This window comes from Perca fluviatilis, chromosome 3 (genome assembly GCF_010015445.1).
Source record: "Perca fluviatilis chromosome 3, GENO_Pfluv_1.0, whole genome shotgun sequence".
In the NCBI taxonomy this organism is placed as follows: domain Eukaryota; kingdom Metazoa; phylum Chordata; class Actinopteri; order Perciformes; family Percidae; genus Perca; species Perca fluviatilis.
The window spans coordinates 14,135,553-14,155,003 of record NC_053114.1 but is presented as its reverse complement, the minus strand read 5'-3'; the positions used below and the strand labels follow the sequence as shown (position 1 = coordinate 14,155,003).

The following is a 19,451-nucleotide window of genomic DNA, read 5'->3' as shown; positions in this document are numbered from 1 at the left end:
AAGGAAGATGTGTTCGAAGGTTTGCCGACCGGATACGGCAAAAGTTTAATCTATCAACTAGCTCCCCTGCCTTCTTCGTTGCTCTGCTTGGTTGTAGCGCGCTATCCTATTGCAACCCGGTCTCACGCCAGGTCGTGAAATAGTCACGTTATTTTGATTTATTGATACATTACGTTTATTTCGTGTACACGTCACATGTGGGACGCGATCCCCAGGCGCAGGGGCACACAACAATGGGGAAACGCCACACGCCGGCCACAACAATGGGACGGGCCGCCACTCGCGGGACGCAATCCCCGGGCGCAGGGGTGAAAGTCCTATGTTGTTTGACCCATCCACCACCAACCCGACCAACCTCCCTATGCGGACTTTCACCTTATCAATAATACACACTACCATCATCGTTCTGTGATCACGAAATATGCTTCCCATTGAAATACATTGCTTTAAAATTCGTTATAACCACGACTCAATAGATTAACGTAACCATATCACGAACTGCCATGAGCCCGGGCTGCCTATTGCGTGCAGAGAGAATTTGAAAGACAACCGTTTATCCCGCCCCTCGGCTTGAACCCTGCCAATGGTGAGTTCCCAGACCCAACATCTTGACGTGTGTCTGGCTTGTCCGGCTAGGTTATATGTGCATTGCATGTGCAACAACACAGTTTACTGCACCTGCTGAAGGTCTTGAATCAACCTCGAATTAATCTCCTGTTAATTTACACCATAGTGGTTATACATGCACTGTCTTCTATGTATATTGCTGTGAGCGTATTATGAAACAATGTCAGTACATGAGTTATTCCTCATATACAAAAAAAGGCTATAGCCTACATATGTGTGGAGCTTGGACTACAGATGAAAAAAAAAATCAACAGTTTGTGTTTCTAACTGGTCATAATGGAAGTTACAGACACATTATGTTGACTTATATTGTTATTAAAAGACATGTCAATCAATGTATGAATGATAGCAGTTTCCAATCTTGTGTTTTGGTCACCCTTCTGTTTACATGTGAGTTAGGCCTGTGCCTTTAGTCACTTTAAGTGTGTGATTGACGCAATAGACTTTTACAGTAATGCAACACATTTCACTGGTAGCCTTGAGGTATACAAGTGCTTTATTGGTTGTTGCTCATTTATTATGTGCATCTAAACATTCACACATACATAAATGCCTGTGAGGGTGACTCATCATTTCACATCAGTACACCACCAAATCTATTTGACGAGTAAGACTTGTATTAGTTATATAGGCCTATACAGTAGAAGGTCAACCACATGACATTTGTTTTTACAGGTTTGCAAAAATAGTTGCGTTTGCATTTTGTGTGAAAAGTAAGTATTGGGGAGCAAGGTTAATGGGGTGGTGTGTTTTTTTTTCCCACAGATCTGAAGGATGAGCTGCAGATTGCTTTCGAGCAGTTTTGCAAAATAATAAAATGTCTGAACAGCTGGCGACTCATTGCGCACCGCCTGCAGGGCCCCCACGGCTCTCCAGGCTGATAAGAGCTCTGGAAGAGGTAGGGGGATATTCATTCAGGGCTGAGACTCGGCATCACCTCAGCAACCCAGAGAGCTGTAAAGTTAAATTAAAGAAACGCCGTCCTGGTGATCTAGGGCATCACTAACTCAGTTGATTTGACATATTTATGCGCCCTGGTGAAATCAGGCGCAGAGCAGAAGGTAAGCGCACATGGGCGAACATTTGTCCGTTTGAGTCAGTGACCGAACATTTTACCACTGAGAAAAGTTAACCCATCGACAGAAGAATAACGGGGAAGCTGCAATGTCCAATTCCGCCCCCTATCAAGAGGGGAAGACACGGAGGTCTTCTGGTGTGGCACGTGGGAACAGACCACCGGATTTGGAGCTGTCGCAAACCACGTTTAGCGCGCCAGAACCGGGGACACCTGCGGGCAACGACGCGTTTTCTGAAAGAGACAAAATGCCAGAGGACGGTAACACTACCACAAATGTACCAACTGTTCACCTCCACCCGTACTTATCTCACCCCCGGATGTCTGTGCGGATGTCGGTGTACAGCACCGGGGTCCGTCCAATCCTCACCCGCGCCTACATCCAAGGACGCGTGTATAACTTTCTGGAAAGGCCGTCTGGCTGGAAATGCTTCGTGTATCACTTCTCAGTGTGAGTGTGTGTGTTTTTTTTTTTTTTTTTTGGGGTGTTTTTATAAAAGATAGAATGGGGGGGGGGTGTTTTCCGTTGTTCTTAATTTTAGAGGAATGTGGGGAACACAAACAACAGGGGGTGGTAAAAGGAAAAACACAACAAAACAAAACCAAACAAAAACAAAAAAAAGAAAAAAAAAAAAACCAGGAGTGAAGTGGGGTTTTTTTTTTTGTGGTTTTTTTTTTTCCTTTTTTTCAATATGGGTGCAACAGAGCGGGGGGGTGTTGTTGGTTTTTTTTGGTTGGGTTTAAAAAGTTCTCACCTGGTTTTTTTTTTTTTTAGAAAAAAAAAAAAAAAAAAAAAAAAAAAAATATTTATTTTGTTTTTTTTTTTGTGTTTTTTGGTTATGTTTTTTTTTTTTTGTTGGGGGGTGTTTTTTTTTTTTTTTTAAAAATAAAAAAAACACCTTCACCCCCCCCTCTTTACCCCCTCTTTTTTTTTTCTTTTCCCTTCTCTCCCCCCCCCGGGTCAGTCGCGGGGGGGTGGGGGGGGGGGGGGGGGGGGGGGTTTTTTTTTGTTTTTTGTTTTGTTTTTTTTTTTTTTTTTTTTTGTTGTGTTTTTTTTCTTTTTTTTTTTTTGTTGGGGGGGGGGGGGTGGGTGTGTGTGTGTGTGTGTGTGTGTGTGTGTGCTGTGAAGGAGGTAGCGGCCACCCTGTGACCCTGCAGCGTCGGAGGGGACGCAGGGGAACGCAGCCTGTCGGAGCAGGTTAGAGTCTCGGTGACTCAAATGGAGCATGAGCCAACACAGTGCAACTCAGACACATTAGAACGTCACCAAGGATAACTGCACCATGTACAAAAACAGGGACGCTATTGGCTGCTCTTATCACAGAAAATGTTTAAGCATCAACATTTGAAATATTCATATATAATCGTTAGACTGTACAGTAAGATGAGATGCCTTAACCTTCTTGTAATGGCTGATTCCCAGAAGGCTCAGACTGCACACATGACAGGAATCACTACAAAGGGCTTCTTAAAATCCAAAATCAATGTCTTTCATAAGCCCCAGTGTCAGTAGCGAACATCACTTCGTCAGGCGCGTATGCCGATGATAATTTGGACAAGTGATGAAGATGTCGAGGATTAAACAAGTGTATTTCGAGGCTTATAAGTTTTTCAGTCTGCGACACTCAGCCATGAAAGCTGTTTGTTTGCTGTAACTCAGCTCCATCCAGAGACCTGTTTTGCCCAGATTTGAAATTCCTGGTTTAACATTAGACTATTAAACCAAAACAAAAAAAAGGATATGATGGAACGGTTTCCTCCGTTTTGTAATTCTTTTTTTTAACAAAGTGATCACGAAGTCTGTGAGAGCGATGCTGCCCTTTGTAGTCTGACATTGCAACATTGTTGAAAACATGGTGATGGTACATGCTGGAATAAGGACTTCTACATGTCCAATGCTGATTCTGTATTGCACATCATCAAAGTTCACAAGTCCACTGGAGCCAGCGAGGAGATTGCACCAAATAAGGAAGCGCATCGTTGAATTTGTATGTTGTGTGGGCATCAGTTGATTTAATTGAGAGACAATATTTGCAGGACACAAGTGTAATGTGATGGTACCTTTTATTGACAAAGATGGCAGGAAGCTGTGCGCCCAAATCCAAGCTTAAAAAAAACAGTATAATTAAAAAACACGTCTCTGTCTTTTTTACATCTCATTAGTTAGGTTTGATTTGAGAGTATTTAGTAGTGTAGAGTAGACCAAACTCTCTCACTTCTATAATACAAGCAGGGGTTAGTTGTAGGACCATGTTATTGGGACGTCTAACCATCCAGCAGGTTTTTGGGGTCAGTTCAGTACCTTGTTTTGCAAGTCTTTCAGTGGGAGAAAAGCAGTTAAGAACAAGCATGGCCTTATCACTGACCCAGAACTCGAACGTCAGAGTGACCCGAGTCCTTATCAGAGGGACGCTTGTGTGTGCGTCTGTTTGCACATTGTCAGTTAATGTATGTGTGGTGATACAATATGCTTGCAGGGACTCAGGTCTCTTTTATTAACGAAAAAATAAAGCAATAGTGCATGACCCTGGAAAGGGACATGGTATATTTTAGTATATTTTATTTATTTAGTACATCCCATGCTCCCGCTGGGTGTCTGTCTGCACTGCAGTGTGCTAGAGTCTAACAGTGAATGCAGTATGTTGGTTTGGAGCAGCATGGATCCATCCCACATGCTGCTTATAGATGATTTGATCAGGAGAGTTAAGAGAAAACCCAGAAATAAAGTGAACTAGATATTCTGTCAAACAGCATCAAGCTGGAGGAAGTCAAATTCTGACACAATGGTTTAATGATTTAACTACAAGTTCATGTGTTTTTATTATTTTCAATTTGAGCAACATTTAGCTGTTTGTATTTTTTCTGGGGGAAAAAAAGGCTTGCTTGCTTTTATCTTTTGCTCTCTTTTACAAAACACAGGAGCTCAGATTCTTAATGGAGCATGGAGACCAGGTCACTTGTTGGTGACTGCCTTATATCTCTAAACTATTAACCCTAATACTAGCTAAAGTCTAGGGCTGAGGCCCTGACAAACCTACTGGCTGTCCAAATTACAGACAAGGTCTTACAACCTCCCTTTAATACATTTTATTTGATATTTTCTCACAGTGCATTCATCTGCTTTTAGTTTAATTTATGTTCTATGTCTTATCTCTCTAAAAGCACAGTGATACTAATAAAGTATGATTGCTGTTCCAAACAGGGTATTTGATGGTAACAGCAAGTGACATGGTCAGCAGTGTCCCTACATGTAACTCTTCTCCTGGCACTTGCTTTGTCTCTTCACTCACTGCACAACAGACTGCAAGTGAATCTGTTATCAATAATAGATAGGGGCAATGCTTTGAGCTTTTGTTTAGAGTTCAATCGTGCCTATGTAGCTGAGCCAATGTATTATTTTGTCTATTGCTAGCCCACTGGAGGTAAAGGAAGTGAAGTATGATGGTGCAGTTAGAGTCAGACCGCTTCAGATGGATTCAGAGTGAAGCAGAAGTGTATGCTGAGCATACTAAGTGTGTATGTTTACTGGCATTTCAAATGCTCTGAAAGAATTTAAGCAGAGCTTCGCTGACAAATTACCCTCATTAGCATACGGGAGTGTTTGGCTTGGGAAGTTTGATGTTCATTTGTATGTCTTTTGATCCTCTTTTCAACTCTGTCACATTTGTACATATGGTTTTTATAAATTACACTGCATCCTTACTATTTTGTTTCTGCCCAGTGTTTTGACAGATTTGCTCCCATTTATTGTGCACAAGTAGCAGCCTTTAGATGTCATTTTGGCAGAAGACGCAAGTACCAAAGTACAGTCATTTTGCTGTGTTGTTTTGTCTACTTCTGCTGCTATTTCAGACAGAACCAGCTGCTTTGTTAGCTGTGTTACACACCAGGCCATCTTCTGTCTTTTATCTGTGTTGACGTGTGGCGTGCACGTTCAAGTCCGCGTGTGTGCGTGTGTATGTGTTAGTTTAGAGGTGGGCGGGGGGGGGTATTTGGATTCCTGGCCAGTCTTCAATAAACTCAGGCTGTAGCATGTGGCGATTAGAGCCTCCATGGTGCAAACACTGGCTGGAAGCTATAACTCCCTCTACACATAGTTTCCATCAAATGTGCTAATATAGGAAGAAGACAGTGATTATTTAGGGCTGTTTTCTGAACAGTGGTTTAAAACAATATCAACTAGATGGCATTAGAGCAAATACTTCCACCAACACTGTGCAGTATTGTTACGATATGCCAGTTCCATATTGGGTTTTATCCATGCCCCAGTAACACTTGCCATTGTAACTGCTTAGACTCTAGTTTTCCTCATTTCCTGTCACCTCTAAACTGTCTCCTATTCAATACAAAAATACACAAATTAACCAAAAAAGTAAAAAAAAAAAGATTTCAGGCATTCTAGCCAGTTTTCAAGCCACAAATCATGTTCAATGATATTTACCTTATAGAACAAGCAATGTCGGTCAGCTTCTTTTTTTGAGATCTTGGAGATTTTGCGTTGTATTTTGCAGTTTTATGTGTTCTCATACTGTATGTCCATTAGGGGTGCACGATTCAGAAAATTTCACGATACGATTCAATATCGAATTTTAGGCTCAAGATTCGATTCAAAATCGATTTTCGATTCAAAAACGATTCTCGATTAAAAGAAAAACGATTCACAGTATGGAAATGTAGTTAGTTTTCCCATGTGGTTGCAGTAGACATACATTTTAAAAGAAAAAGAAACAACAAATTAAATGTAGTTTGATATTACTTTATATGTCGTCATACAAAAATGAAAAACTTTTGCAACTAAAAACTGCAAAGTGCCAAGCTTTGGCCAGCTTTCAAATACATTTAATTCAATTCATATATTAAATAAAACTGTTAAATAAAAAGAGCTTTTCGTTCAGAGTTCGGTTGGAGTTTAGAGCATTGGTTGACTGGCATGCTTGGTACTTTAGGTTGTTGTTCGTCCACGTCTTTAATGTTAATCTCTGGGTGATGGCGTACCATGTGAGTTCTCAAGTTTGTGGTGTTTCCAAAATACTTAAAGGTCCCATGACATGGTGCTCTTTGGATGCTTTTATATAGGCCTTAGTGGTCCCATAATACTGTATCTGAAGTCTCTTTCCCGAAATTCAGCCTTGGTGCAGAATTACAGCCACTAGAGCCAGTCCCACAATGAGCTTTTCTTAGGATGTGCCATTTCTGTGTCTGTAGCTACTGAGCAGGAGAGAGGGGGGGGAAGGTGGGAGTTGGGGGTGTGGCCTTGACCAACTGCCACTTTTCTCGTTTGAATGCTATGATGTCTCTCTCTCATGGGTGGGCCAAATTCTCTGGGTGGGCAAAGCAGAGAAAGGGGAGGTAACCTTGCTCCTTATGACTTCATAAGGAGAAGATTCCAGATCGGCCCATCTGAGCTTTCATTTTCTCAAAGACAGAGCAGGATACCCAGGGCTCGGTTTACACCTATCACCACATCTAGCCACTGGGGGACCATAGGCAGGCTGGGGGAACTCATATTAATGTTAAAAAACCTCATAAAGTGACATTTTCATGCCATGGGACCTTTAACTTTGGCTTTGCAAAGCCTGCATATAGCATGATTCCTATCAAGTTCCTTCTTCCCCTCGAGGTTATAAAAGCCGAAATGTGCCCAAACTTTGGCCTTCAATGAGGATGCAGGTGTTTGGTGTTTTAAGCCCCCAACGTCATACTAGGATTAGGCAGTAGTTAGGGTTAGGGTTAAGGTTAGGGTTAGGTGCCTTGAAGTCAACGGTCGCAGCGCTACCTTGAAGTCGACGTTGGGGGCTTAAAACACCATCGAGCGATGATGGAGCAGGTTAAATAATTCTTTCTGCCATTGTTTGCGCCGACTAAACTACTTCTGCCACACTCGTTCTTCTTTTGATTATGACAAGAGTGCCCAGGCGTCAGTGTGAATTCGACGCAGCGCCATCTATGGGAATGGCGAGCTAAACTCATTTCAGGACAATAGTATACGCGCATGTATATGTGGTGTATCATCATCATACAATATAGTAATCACATTTTATTCAATCAGCCAGCTTGATTTTTGTTCAGTCGGCATTAGAAGTTGCTCTTCTGTAACTGTACCAAGTTTTGAAATACTGTCTGTGCAGTTAAATGTAAGCCAACTTTCCAGTGCCTCCATGTTTTTTGATTGGGCCAATCATGGGCGTTTGTTCAGTCAGCTGATTGGCAAATTAATTCAGATGGTGTCATGTAAATCCATTCAGTAGTTTCACCACCACATCTCTTGCCAACGGAAATGAAAAGTTAATCAGTTTGTCCTTGCCACGATGCCAACTGTTTGACAAAGTCAAATGCACATTCATTATTCATTTCCTGAGATAAACTGCTAACAGACAAACATAATAAAAGGAGCTGAAACGTAACCCCCAACTTCAACTCTGATAGTGGAGGCAATACTGCACTAATGAAATTAAAACAGGAACCGAGGCTGGCTCTGCGGTGCTGAATCACGTGTGAACAAGGTTAGGAGTTTAACAATGGCCCATCGTCACAGACTGCAGTCAGCCCTGCACTCCCATCTTCCTCCACTACCATCAAATGAATCGCGATTACAATTTCCTTTTCCTAATGACGACAAAATCAGAGTAATCAAGAAAATCGATTACTATGCACGTTACGTTTTGCAATTAAACTCTTATTTTTGTCTTGTGTTCTGAATGAAAAAAAAACGGAAGAAGTATAAATGGAAATTTCACAGTTCAAGGTGTTTTCGCTATTGATTTGTTTAACTGTTTCACTGTTTTTTCAGTTCAATAAATGCAACCTCTTTCCAAAAGACAATGAGTCTGTAAATAATCTGGATTTTAATATCAACTAAAATCATCGGGATTATCGAGCAGCCCTAGTTACAAGGTACTATGGGAAGGCCTTTGTTTAATAAGCTGCTCTTTTTCCAAAATGAAAAAACTGTAAAGAGTTTAAACGTCAAAAACTGCAAGTCACATGAGAGAGATTCAGCAGCTTAAAGCTTGATCTTAAAGAAATAAAATATCTTTCTATTAAGTAGGTTGAGGAGTTACAGACGTCTTATTGTTGCTGCAGTTGAAACATTTGTGACCTTGTGGGGGGGGGGAGTAAGGAGAATGTTAAGGAGCAATTTAGTGTTTGTTGATACTGTGTGTGTGTGTGTGTGTGTGTGTGTGTGTGTGTGTGTGTGTGTGTGTGTGTGTGTGTGTGTGTGTGTGTGTGTGTGCCTGTGTGCTCATTATTTGACAAGTTTATCATGCGCTTTGCATTCATGTGGCAGAGTTCAAAAGGTTCACCGACTTTCCTCCAGAGAGCTGTCCTTGATTGTTTGCTCAAATTCAGTCAGGTACGTTTTTATGACAAAAATACAAAGTAATGCTATGCCGTCTTGAAACTTACTTTTTGAAAGTTGTTCGGAAGCTCAGACTTGAACCCGACACCAAAGTCGAATAAAGTTTTGCTGTTTAAATCAAACTGTAAAATGACTGATGACAAGTCAAGCTTTGGTTCGAGGAAACGTAAGAGCCGGTTGGACGTCATTGTCCTGTTGGATTGTAAAAGAATATATACAATGGAAATAAGAATGGCCACCGACATAAAACTTAGAATTATGATTTAATCAAGATTAAAGTGTAATCTGCTTTATTTCCAACAGGTTTCTCATAGTTCTGGCCTGTCTGATCCTCAGTGTTCTGTCTACCATCGACCAGTACCAGGCCTTGGCTCACACAACACTCTTCTGGGTGGTGAGTGTTGATTAAATTGAAAAGTAACACCTAGGATTAACCATAAAAAAAACATTGCTTTGTCTCCCTTTTTTGTCTTTATGTCAGAGTAGGTCTCTGCTTCTAACAGAGGTTTTTACATTAAAAGCTGAAGATGATTTTTATCCCAATTGGACCAATCGTCAATCGTCTCAGAGCTGAGAGGGTTTGGGGTCAGATGGGTGAAGATGATGCTGTAAGGACTGTGGGCTCAAAACTAGAGACTTTAAAAGCCCTGGTCAGACCACCAGAAAGTTGCTTGGCAAAATGAATAAATGGTGCAGTAAATCGTTCTGATTTAGTTATTATGTATGGGGCTAGCTACCTCAGTCACAAACGGAACAATAAGATAACTTAGTTCATTCAAGAGATGCATTTTTATGCTCAACCACAACTGCTGTCTGCAGATCCATGCCGCAGTTTATACTCCAGCAGACCAGGGTTACATAAAGTCGGATGGAGTGAAACAGCTAAAAAAGATAGATTTCTCATTTTTGGACGCTCCAGGTGAAAGTCAGCACTACCAGGGTAATTTTCAATAGTACCGTGGTTTCGGATTCTCAAGTCATGAAGCAATCAAAGTCTGAAATCTGAAAGTGATCGCAGCAACAGCTAAGCAGAGTTTGAAAAAACAACGGACAAAACAACTTGTGTTCCTGCATGTATGTTAAACTGCCTCATGTTGTGGTGCATACTGTAACTAGCCAAATTGGCTCATATATCTACTAATGAAAGTAACGATAACCAGGGGTTACATTGGGCCAAGGCTGTCCTAGACTCAGCCCTGCTCATAGGCCTATGCTCTTTTATGTCATCAGGGTTAACTTTTTTTTTTTTACACTTTTCTCTGTCTTAATAATTCAGACAATGACCTAAATGTTTTTTTTCTTCACAGCCGTAGAGAACATAGTCCTAAACGAGGTGATGTAACAACTTGCGAACATCAGAACTTTCACGGGATTTCCTTTTTTTATTTATTTTTTTTGTCATTGGGCTTCCTGAAAATATATCTACATAGCAGATCAGCGACTTCAGTCTAGGTGGCGGTAATGCTGGCCGCCACCCGCCATGAAACAAACAGAAAAAAGGCAAAGAAGCGACCTCAGTCTCTCTTCAGACCGCACAGACGGCAGAGAGTTCTAGGTCAGAAACTGACTTTGACTCTGTTTAATAACAGAATGTAAATTGCTCTGATATTCTGGTTAAACATCTGCTTGTACAAAATGATACTTTAACTTTAATGCGAGATAGTTTGCGGCAAGTTGCCTCCAATCTTTGGTATATCAACTCTGAAAACACAGAGCCCCCACACATATACACCAATAATTACAGGTTTGTCCTTCACTTCCATGCAATTGCACGCACAGTATCTGTTTCTACAGTCGATGGGAGCGATGCCCCATAAGGTAGCAGTGCACCAGTATAAGAGAAAATGAAGACAGCCAGTCGATGTAAATAATGTAGGTATTTTATGAGGTAATATGCATCCCATATATTTTTTTAGGCCTTAAGGATGCACAGAATGTAAGTTTTGTTTGTTTGCAAGGAAACTCCACAGTGTATGATCCTGATCAGTGGTCCATGAACCTCATTTGTCTGGCAGATACTAGGAGAGTGTTTGAGATGTGAAAGAAACTGAATCTCTATCTACTCTAAATGTTTTCTTATAAAAGCACTGTTTACATTGCAAATACAGCCTGTAGCTTTTTCTCCCTCTGCGGTTTGCTGATCTGATCTTTCCTTTGACTTTCGCCATCTGCTCAGTACTTCTCTTTGTCTGTTTTTGTTGGCTGGCATCTGTCAACAGGCATGATTCTGATCTTCTGGTGGTTTTGTTTCCGTTCCACCTCAAACAACTCATTTAAATAAATCCCAAACGATAGTGATGCTCATAAAACAATGCCGTTAGTAGACGTCACAAAGTGCTTTAAAATCGCATGCATGTAGAATTTCCTTGTTTAATGAAGCACATGATAATTCATTTCTATCACAGTATTTTGACTGTGTATTGAGTGTATTTTTTCAAAGGTAGTGCTGCGACAGTCAACACGATGATTGTGGAAGATGTTGCTAAAACAACAAATATCAAACCTTAGTTTCTGTTGTTTGAAAAGCTATTTCATGGATTGATTGACCTAACCGTTGCCTCACAAAAAAAAAAAAAAAAAAAAAAAACATTAGTTGGAACTACATTGGCTGTTCTTTCTGCAAACAATTTCAGGACGTCCCGCTGGCCTAGAAGGTGGGTGGTTCCCCCTCTGAAGTCAATAGTAAATGGGATAAACTTAACCCTGAGACACCAGCTGCTGAGCATGGGAACTGTTTGGGTGATGGGTGAGTCACTCAAGCTGAGACAAAAAAAAACAATCAAGAAAGGATCAAAAGGACTTGAGGATTTTCTTCGAGGAGGAGTGGCGCGTGCCACATGTGACAAGTTCACCTTGGCCTGTGGATAATGGGATGAAATGGTCATGGTGTTTCATGGCAAATCATAATCTCAAATCCTACAGGTTCATTGTCGGATTCATAGAGATTCAGGCTCGTGTGCATGAGTCAGAAGTGTGATTCTGAAGAAAAGTGTGACATTTGTTAATACATACCACACTGTCATGAGATATGGCAAAATGTTTTCTTGCCTTCAGTTCACCCTGGAGATATTTAATCTGCCCATTCTTCTCCTCAGCACAGATAATGAATAATTAATATTTGCCATGCTACTAAACCCCACCAAAATCTCAAATATTCATCTTTTCCATCCTCCATCCCAAAGGGGCTTGTTTTTGTACTTGGTGCTTTGTAGTTATAGAGATTTGCTGTGACCCTGCCACTCTTTCATTCTCTCCTCCCCCAGCACAGGAGCTTCTTCTTTGTCTTGTTGCGTTCTCCCTGCACACTCAAGGTTAACATGCATGCATGCTGGCTGATGGTGTTTGCAGGAGTGTGTTTGGCCAGATGCTTGGCAGTTTGCCCAAAGGATCCACATTCCCAAAAGGGCCTTGTTTGTTTTTTAGGATCCCAAAAAATAAGAAAATGAAAAAAAAGTTATTGCTAAATATTTTTTTTTTCCATTCTGGAATCAAATCCTGGCAACACAACATGTTTTAATAGCGTTTTCCTTAAAAAAAAAGACCATCAAGTTACTTAGAAAGGCAAATGGCTATTATTAACAAGGGTTGGGGGACAGAGGGATAACAAAGGTCGAGATTGAAGAGGGGGATGAAAAAAGGGTCGAGCGTGAGGGGGTGAACCGAGGGTCGAATGAGGATTAATGATGGGTTTAGGTAGAAAGATGTTGTGGAGAGGAACTCAGTGAGTGAGAGTCAGTGTGGAGGCAGCGACTAGATGAGGTATCCTAGTTTTATCGTCCCCCTTGTGGTTCCTGTAACGAGAGAGAGGAGATGAGGAAGCAGAGAAGGGGGGATTTGAGGGATGTGAGAGCTGAGAGGTATGTAGCTAATTTAATATCTGCGAATCAAAGTCCAAAATATAAGTGTCATTTGAGAAAAGAAAACATCTACAGATTTCTTTAAAGCTACATTGCGTAAGAATTTCTTTATATTTCTTTATATTATTTTCTGAATATTACTTTCTAGCCCCTCCCATTCCGAGCTCGTTCTAACTCCTACGGTGGCCGTATTATTCCAAGAAGTACGACTTCATCCGTGAGTTTTCCTTCCATTGTAATATGAGTTTTACGTTATTTTGGTACCATTTCATTGCTAACATCAGCTATCAGGTTCCCAAACATATGCAAGCTAATGTTAGTAAAGTATCAGTGCTATCGTTATTCTGAACATTGTACAAGATTAATAGTGTGAGGTAATGTTTACAGCGTAGGAGAGAAGCAACGGAAGTTTGTGTTTTTAATATATTTCTCTGAGCAGTATGAACAATGTCAATGAAACCGAAATTAGATCTTAGTATCTCCATCGTTTACACACATTTGTGTTACAACTGCACATGACGTGAGTTGTCTGCCAGAGAAATCCCGACACATATGATTACGTTTATGTTACAAGATAGACAATCCTTTTTCATCATTGACGCGAGGGAAAGTATCCTAGACGTCGCTCTAGCGTTATGTACAACCATGCTATAGTTAGCCAAGCAAGTAGCAACTATAAAACGTTGAATTTACACAAATAGGCTGAATTACCTGTCGAGAAGAAAGCCGGCAACTTCGGTGTCATTGCTCCTTATGAGCTCTTTCCATCTTGGAAAAGCCACTCCAATATTAACTTTGGTCTTGTTGCTTTGCCTGTCGCGTTGTCGTTTTAATTCTCTTTTTAACTTCCTTGGCGACTCCGTTACGTGTCCTCAAGAATAGGCGTAGTCCTCCATTTTCTTTTTTTTTTCTATTTTGTGTTTATTTTGATCTTTCACTTCAGTACAATCACAACACGGTATATTTCCAGTTGACAAAGTGTTTTAACAAATGCAAGTATGAACAATTATTTGCTGTGTTTTAAGTATAACTTGTACTCTAGATTTGTTCGATTGTTTCAAAATGTAATTTCTTTTCCTCTTTTACAATTTTTTATAAATAAATAAAATAAAATAGGAAGAGAAAAAATAAATAAAAATAATAATAAGAATAATAAAAATGGAAACTATATAGCAGTCCTCCATTTTCAACAGGCTTTCAAACCTGCCGGCAGTCGCAAGTAATCTTCTCCCCCTCCCCGGCACTGAGTGTAAAAGCGTGAAAGGCGGAGGTATGTCCCTCTTTGGCTAATGTATTTTAAAGATGGAGGCGCAACATGGCTGCCGCCATTCGAGCGACTCCCTCGTATGTATTTTTTAATGATTCTGAATGGCAGATTCTACGCTTACGAGAATACTTTGATTAGTTGGTGTTAGTAGTTACACATGAATGAGCACATATTTGTGAAAGAACAAAGTTTTTTTTGGCTAAGAATCAGCTCAAAAAATTACACAATGGAGCTTTAAATATTTTTTCCTGCAGTGATTATGACATACCATGTATTGCAGAGCTGACACTCATATGCTCAGATCTATTTAGATCTATTCAGGTATTAATTCAATTTTATTTATCGTGTTAAATCATAAGGTCAGAATGAAGTCCCCAGGTCGACTAAAAACAACAAAGACTCTCCTCTGTGCCTGTTTCCGCTCCCTTCCTGTTTGGTAATGTATTGCTTTTTTGGATAGGCCATTTGTTTTGCAACCTCGAATTAGAAATCCTCTGTGAATCAATTGAAGAATACAACATTTTACATATTCGCTTCCGAGACTCACAATTTATTAATCCAATTTGTGTTGTACGATGTATATTCACTGACACTTTAATATTTGGCTCTGATGAAGACAAACACCTCCAATAATTCCAAGCTGAAAACGTCTCCTGCTGTACAACATGGAACACATCTTCTGGCTGAATCCCCCAGTTTGTTCCTCCCATTATTCACTGCAAAATGATCATGTCACCATTACAAATCTATGAAAGGGCATTGAGTCACTTTCAGACAGCTTCATTTCCAAATGCTTGTCAATGATTAACAGACATGCGTAGGTAATTGCGTTTTCATTCAGGCCAGTTCATTAATTTCCACGGGTTGGTGTAATTGTGTGCTGTAATTGATTTTTTTTTAAATCCATTTATCTTTGAGGAGCACTGGAGGAAAACTTGCATGGAATTGAAATGGAGCAGCTTTAATTGAGAAGACTTAATTGTATGAGCTTTATGTTTAGCAGTGGACACATGCTGTTGTGGCTTGTTTCAGTTATTGTCCATCCATTTTCCATCTTCGTCTGCTTATTCGGGGTCGGATGCTAATTATAGAAGTAAGAGAAGAAATGGAGGAAGTAATTCAAATGTGGTATGGTAAATATGAGTACTGCCAGCAGGCTGTTAGCTTAGCTTAGCACAAAGACAGGAAACGAGGAAATTGCTACCATGGCTCTGTCTAAAGGTAGTCTATATCCACGACGTTCCACTTCCAGGATTGCTAGAGTTTCTTTTCGCTTTCTTTGTGTTAGCATTCTAAACTCCGGTGGATTTATGAGGACCATGGTTAACTGCTCCTCAGATCTCTGCAGGGTAAATCCAGACAGCTAGCTAGACTATCTGTCCAATCTGAGTTTTCTGTTGCACGACTAAAACAACTTTTGAACGTACACACGTTCCACAAAAACAAGTTCCCTCCCGAGGCTATTTTTTTTTTCTCACCCCGGAATGCTGTGTGGACTAGCCACACCTTCCTCCGCAGCTCTGTGGACGAAGGTCTGGCAAAGCGAGACTAGTCTAAAGGTGACAAAATCAGCTTACCAGTACCTCTAAATTAACAATTAACAATCTGTACAAAAACTGAAGTGTAGAAGTGACATGGTGTTATGGGCAGGGTTGTGTGTGTGTGTGATTATTTCATGGAGTCTTTTATGTCACTGTGAGGTTGCCAGGCAATCAGCAGAGACTCCAGGTTACTGCGCCTGGCCAAGAAATAGTCCACAACATGTCGTTTTTACATTACAGTGTTTATATGGGTTAAACAAGTGAGATGTGACTAAATTAGTGAGCAAATTTTGCTACATTTGGAGAGAACCAGACTTACGTTTCCCCTGTTTCCAGTGTTTGTGTGAAGCTAAGCTGACTAGCTGCTAGATGTAGCTTCATACTTACTCCCACTAAGAGTCTTCGAACTCTTAGTGGGAAAGCAAATAAGTATATTTCCTAAAAATGTAGAACTTTTCCTTTTAAGTAAACACTGAAATGCACAAATATAGATAACTGTTATTCAAGTATTTGTCAAGGTCGCAAAATCATCTTTTTCATCTATTAGGTCCAAGTAAATGTAGCAGCTTGAATAAAGACGAATCAATGGTGTGGTAGAAATAAAGCAGTGACAAATGGTGCAGCTGCCGTGAGGAAGTTGAGAGAACACTAATTCAGCAATATCTGTTTTTCAAGTACACTTTTCTGAAGTGGTTAGGTGGTCAGGTTCTGATGTAATTGTTTTTTTTCACCTGTCCTCTCTAATTTGTCTGCTCTATTTCTCTCATTTCTCTGACAGGAGATCGTCCTTGTGGTGTTTTTCGGTGTGGAATATTTTGTCCGCCTCTGGTCAGCCGGCTGCCGCAGTAAATATGTTGGCATCTGTGGCCGACTACGCTTTGCTAGGAAGCCAATATCTATTATAGGTGGGACACACACACACACACACACACACACACACACACACACACACACACACACACACACACACACACACACACACACACACATATCTATACACATGCACCCAAACAGACATATCGGTTCTCACCCACACACAGTATTTAAACAATATCTGTAATATATCCTGGGCCTCATCCCAAAATGAGACGTCTCAGACAAATTTAGCATGAAATTAAAGCTGTCACTGCAATTTTTTTTTAACCTTCAGTTTTTTATTCTTAAAATTGGAACCTCCAATTTTTTTTTTTAAATATACAGAAAATATGCATATGGGAATTTTTTTTTTGTAACCCTTCTCACCTCAACTGATTTACAGGGAATCATTTTGTAAAGAAAACCAATGATAATTTCTTCCACCTACTTTCTGTTTTGACTTTTCCAAACCTCATATGGAGGAAAACGCTTGCTCTTGTTATGCTGAACCTCCGTATATTGACCATCTGCATGCTTATGCCATATTTAATTATGCTTAAAGCCCCCTCCTTCTCTATCAATACAGATCTGATTGTAGTTGTTGCCTCAATAGTTGTGCTGTCAGTGGGCTCCAAAGGCCAGGTCTTTGCCACCTCTGCTGTAAGGTAAGAGACAGTGTGTGTGCAGGAAGAAACTATATGGTCAAAGGTATGTGGACACTTTGCGTACTTCTGGTCTTGGGGCTGTTTTCCATGGTTGGGGTTAGGCCCCCTCCAGTAGTTCCAATTAAGGGGCATCTTAATTAGGGCTGCACGATATGAGGAAAATGTACAATGTATTTGATAACGTTGTTGAATATCGCGATAACGCTATTACTTGTGATAATATAACAGATGTAAGTGTGCTGACTTGATATTGCGATGACGATTACAAAAAAAACAATATTGTGCAGCCCTAATCTTAATGCTAGAGCATAATGTTATTGCTGTAAGTGTATTTCTAACTTTGGGGCAACAGTTTGGTGAAGGCCCTTTCCTATTTCATCATGACAAAGCCCCACTGTGCAAAGCCAGGTCCCATAAAGAAATGGTTTTCCCAGTTTGGTGTGGAAGGGCATGCCAGAACTGCACAGGGCCCTGACCTCAAACCCATCCAATACTTTTGGGATGAACTGACCAATTGTGACCTCCATCCTGCAGCTAGGCTCCATGTGGAAAGCTTTCCTAGAAGAGTAGAGCGTGTTACAGGGGCAGATTCATGCCCATGGTTTTGAAATGAAATCAATCACATAGGTGGATTATTTGGGTGTCCACGTACTTTTGGCCTCATTGTGTGCATATAAACATGCCTAGCTGCATTTGATCTGTATACAATGGCAGCATATAAACACTTTCGTTATTTTTCAGAGGGATTCGCTTCCTGCAGATCCTGCGAATGCTCCACGTGGACCGGCAGGGAGGAACCTGGCGTCTCCTCGGCTCCGTCGTCTTCATCCATCGGCAGGTACACGATTATAGCTTTGAAATCACATCACATAAAGGCTTCTGATTGTTATTATTGAGCTGGAGGCTTTCTGTCAGGGGATTTATAGCCTCTCCTCTTCATGTATTATTTTTTACAACTACACTGTGCAGAATCTCCACGTGGGAGTGCACAATACGGCAAAATTAATATTCAGCAGAGCCACTGTGTGCAGTAGGTTATGGTCATAAGCTCTTCTGCTAGAGATGACTGTAGCCCCTCCAGAGTATCATTCAGCTTGAAAGACAGAGGTGGCTGGGATTATCCCCAGTGGCCACTGTAGGTGTCTTCCATGTCTGTGTTAAAACACAGTGATGAAGGTGAGCAGAGTGTCATCCAGTACCGCCTGCTGCTCCTTATGTTGGCCTTGGCTTATGACCATATCGATCCTGGCTGAGGCTGCTCATCAACAGCCATTGACCTCAGCTGAAAGACAGAGAGTGTGCAGGGAGATATTTAGGCCCCTTCCTATGCCGATTCCTACAAGAAAGCACTTTGCATAAAATAATACTTCAGGCTATAGAGGGCACTTCAGATTGAGCATATAAAATGACAGGTCACATACAGGGCCACGAAGGGGATCAGCCCCACCATACATCTAGGACATGGTCAAACCCTATACCCCAACCCGCCCACCCATGCTCTGCATCGGCCAACCTGCTTGCTGACCCCTCACGGCGAGGGACAACTAATCACTCAACGAAATCCCGACTGTTTTCTGTCCTGGCTCCTAAATGGTGGAATGAGCTCCCTATTGACACCAGGATGGCCAAAACCCTACGCATCTTCCGCTGAAGGCTAAAAACACATCTCTTCCGACAACAAAAAAAAAAAAAAGTATACAGTACAGGCCAAAAGTTTGGACACACCTTCTCATTCAATGGGTTTCTTTATTTTCATGACTATTTACATTGTAGATTCTCACTGAAGGCATCAAAACTATGAATGAACACATATGGAATTATACTAAAGTGTGAACTAACTGAAAACATGTCTTATATTTTAGATTCTTCAAAGTAGCCACCCTTTGCTTTTTTTGATAACTCTGCAAACCCTTGGTGTTCTCTCAGTGAGCTTCATGAGGTAGTCACCTGAAATGGTTTTCACTTCACAGGTGTGCTTTGTCAGGGTTAATTAGTAGAATTTTTTCCCTTATTAATAAAAAAGCAAAGGGTGGCTACTTTGAATAATCTAAAATATAAGACATGTTTTCAGTTATTTCACACTTTTTTTGTTAAGTACATAATTCCATATGTGTTCATTCATAGTTTTGATGCCTTCAGTGAGAATCTACAATGTAAATAGTCATGAAAATAAAAAGGAAACACATTGAATGAGAAGGTGTGTC

General features: G+C 40.7%; 1 protein-coding gene across 3 annotated transcripts in view; it reads left to right on the top strand.

Moving 5' to 3' along the window:
* The first annotated feature begins 1,555 nt into the window (after positions 1-1,555).
* kcnq1.1 (potassium voltage-gated channel, KQT-like subfamily, member 1.1) overlaps positions 1,556-19,451 on the top strand; it is a 52,320-nt gene continuing 34,424 nt past the window's right edge. For all 3 annotated transcript variants that reach the window (XM_039794096.1, XM_039794095.1, XM_039794094.1), the window contains exons 1-5: positions 1,556-2,153; positions 9,366-9,456; positions 16,506-16,632; positions 17,169-17,247; positions 17,989-18,085. In XM_039794096.1, coding sequence (XP_039650030.1) covers positions 1,792-2,153; positions 9,366-9,456; positions 16,506-16,632; positions 17,169-17,247; positions 17,989-18,085 — 756 coding nt within the window. In that variant the 5' untranslated portion in view covers positions 1,556-1,791. The remainder of the gene's footprint in view (positions 2,154-9,365; positions 9,457-16,505; positions 16,633-17,168; positions 17,248-17,988; positions 18,086-19,451) is intronic.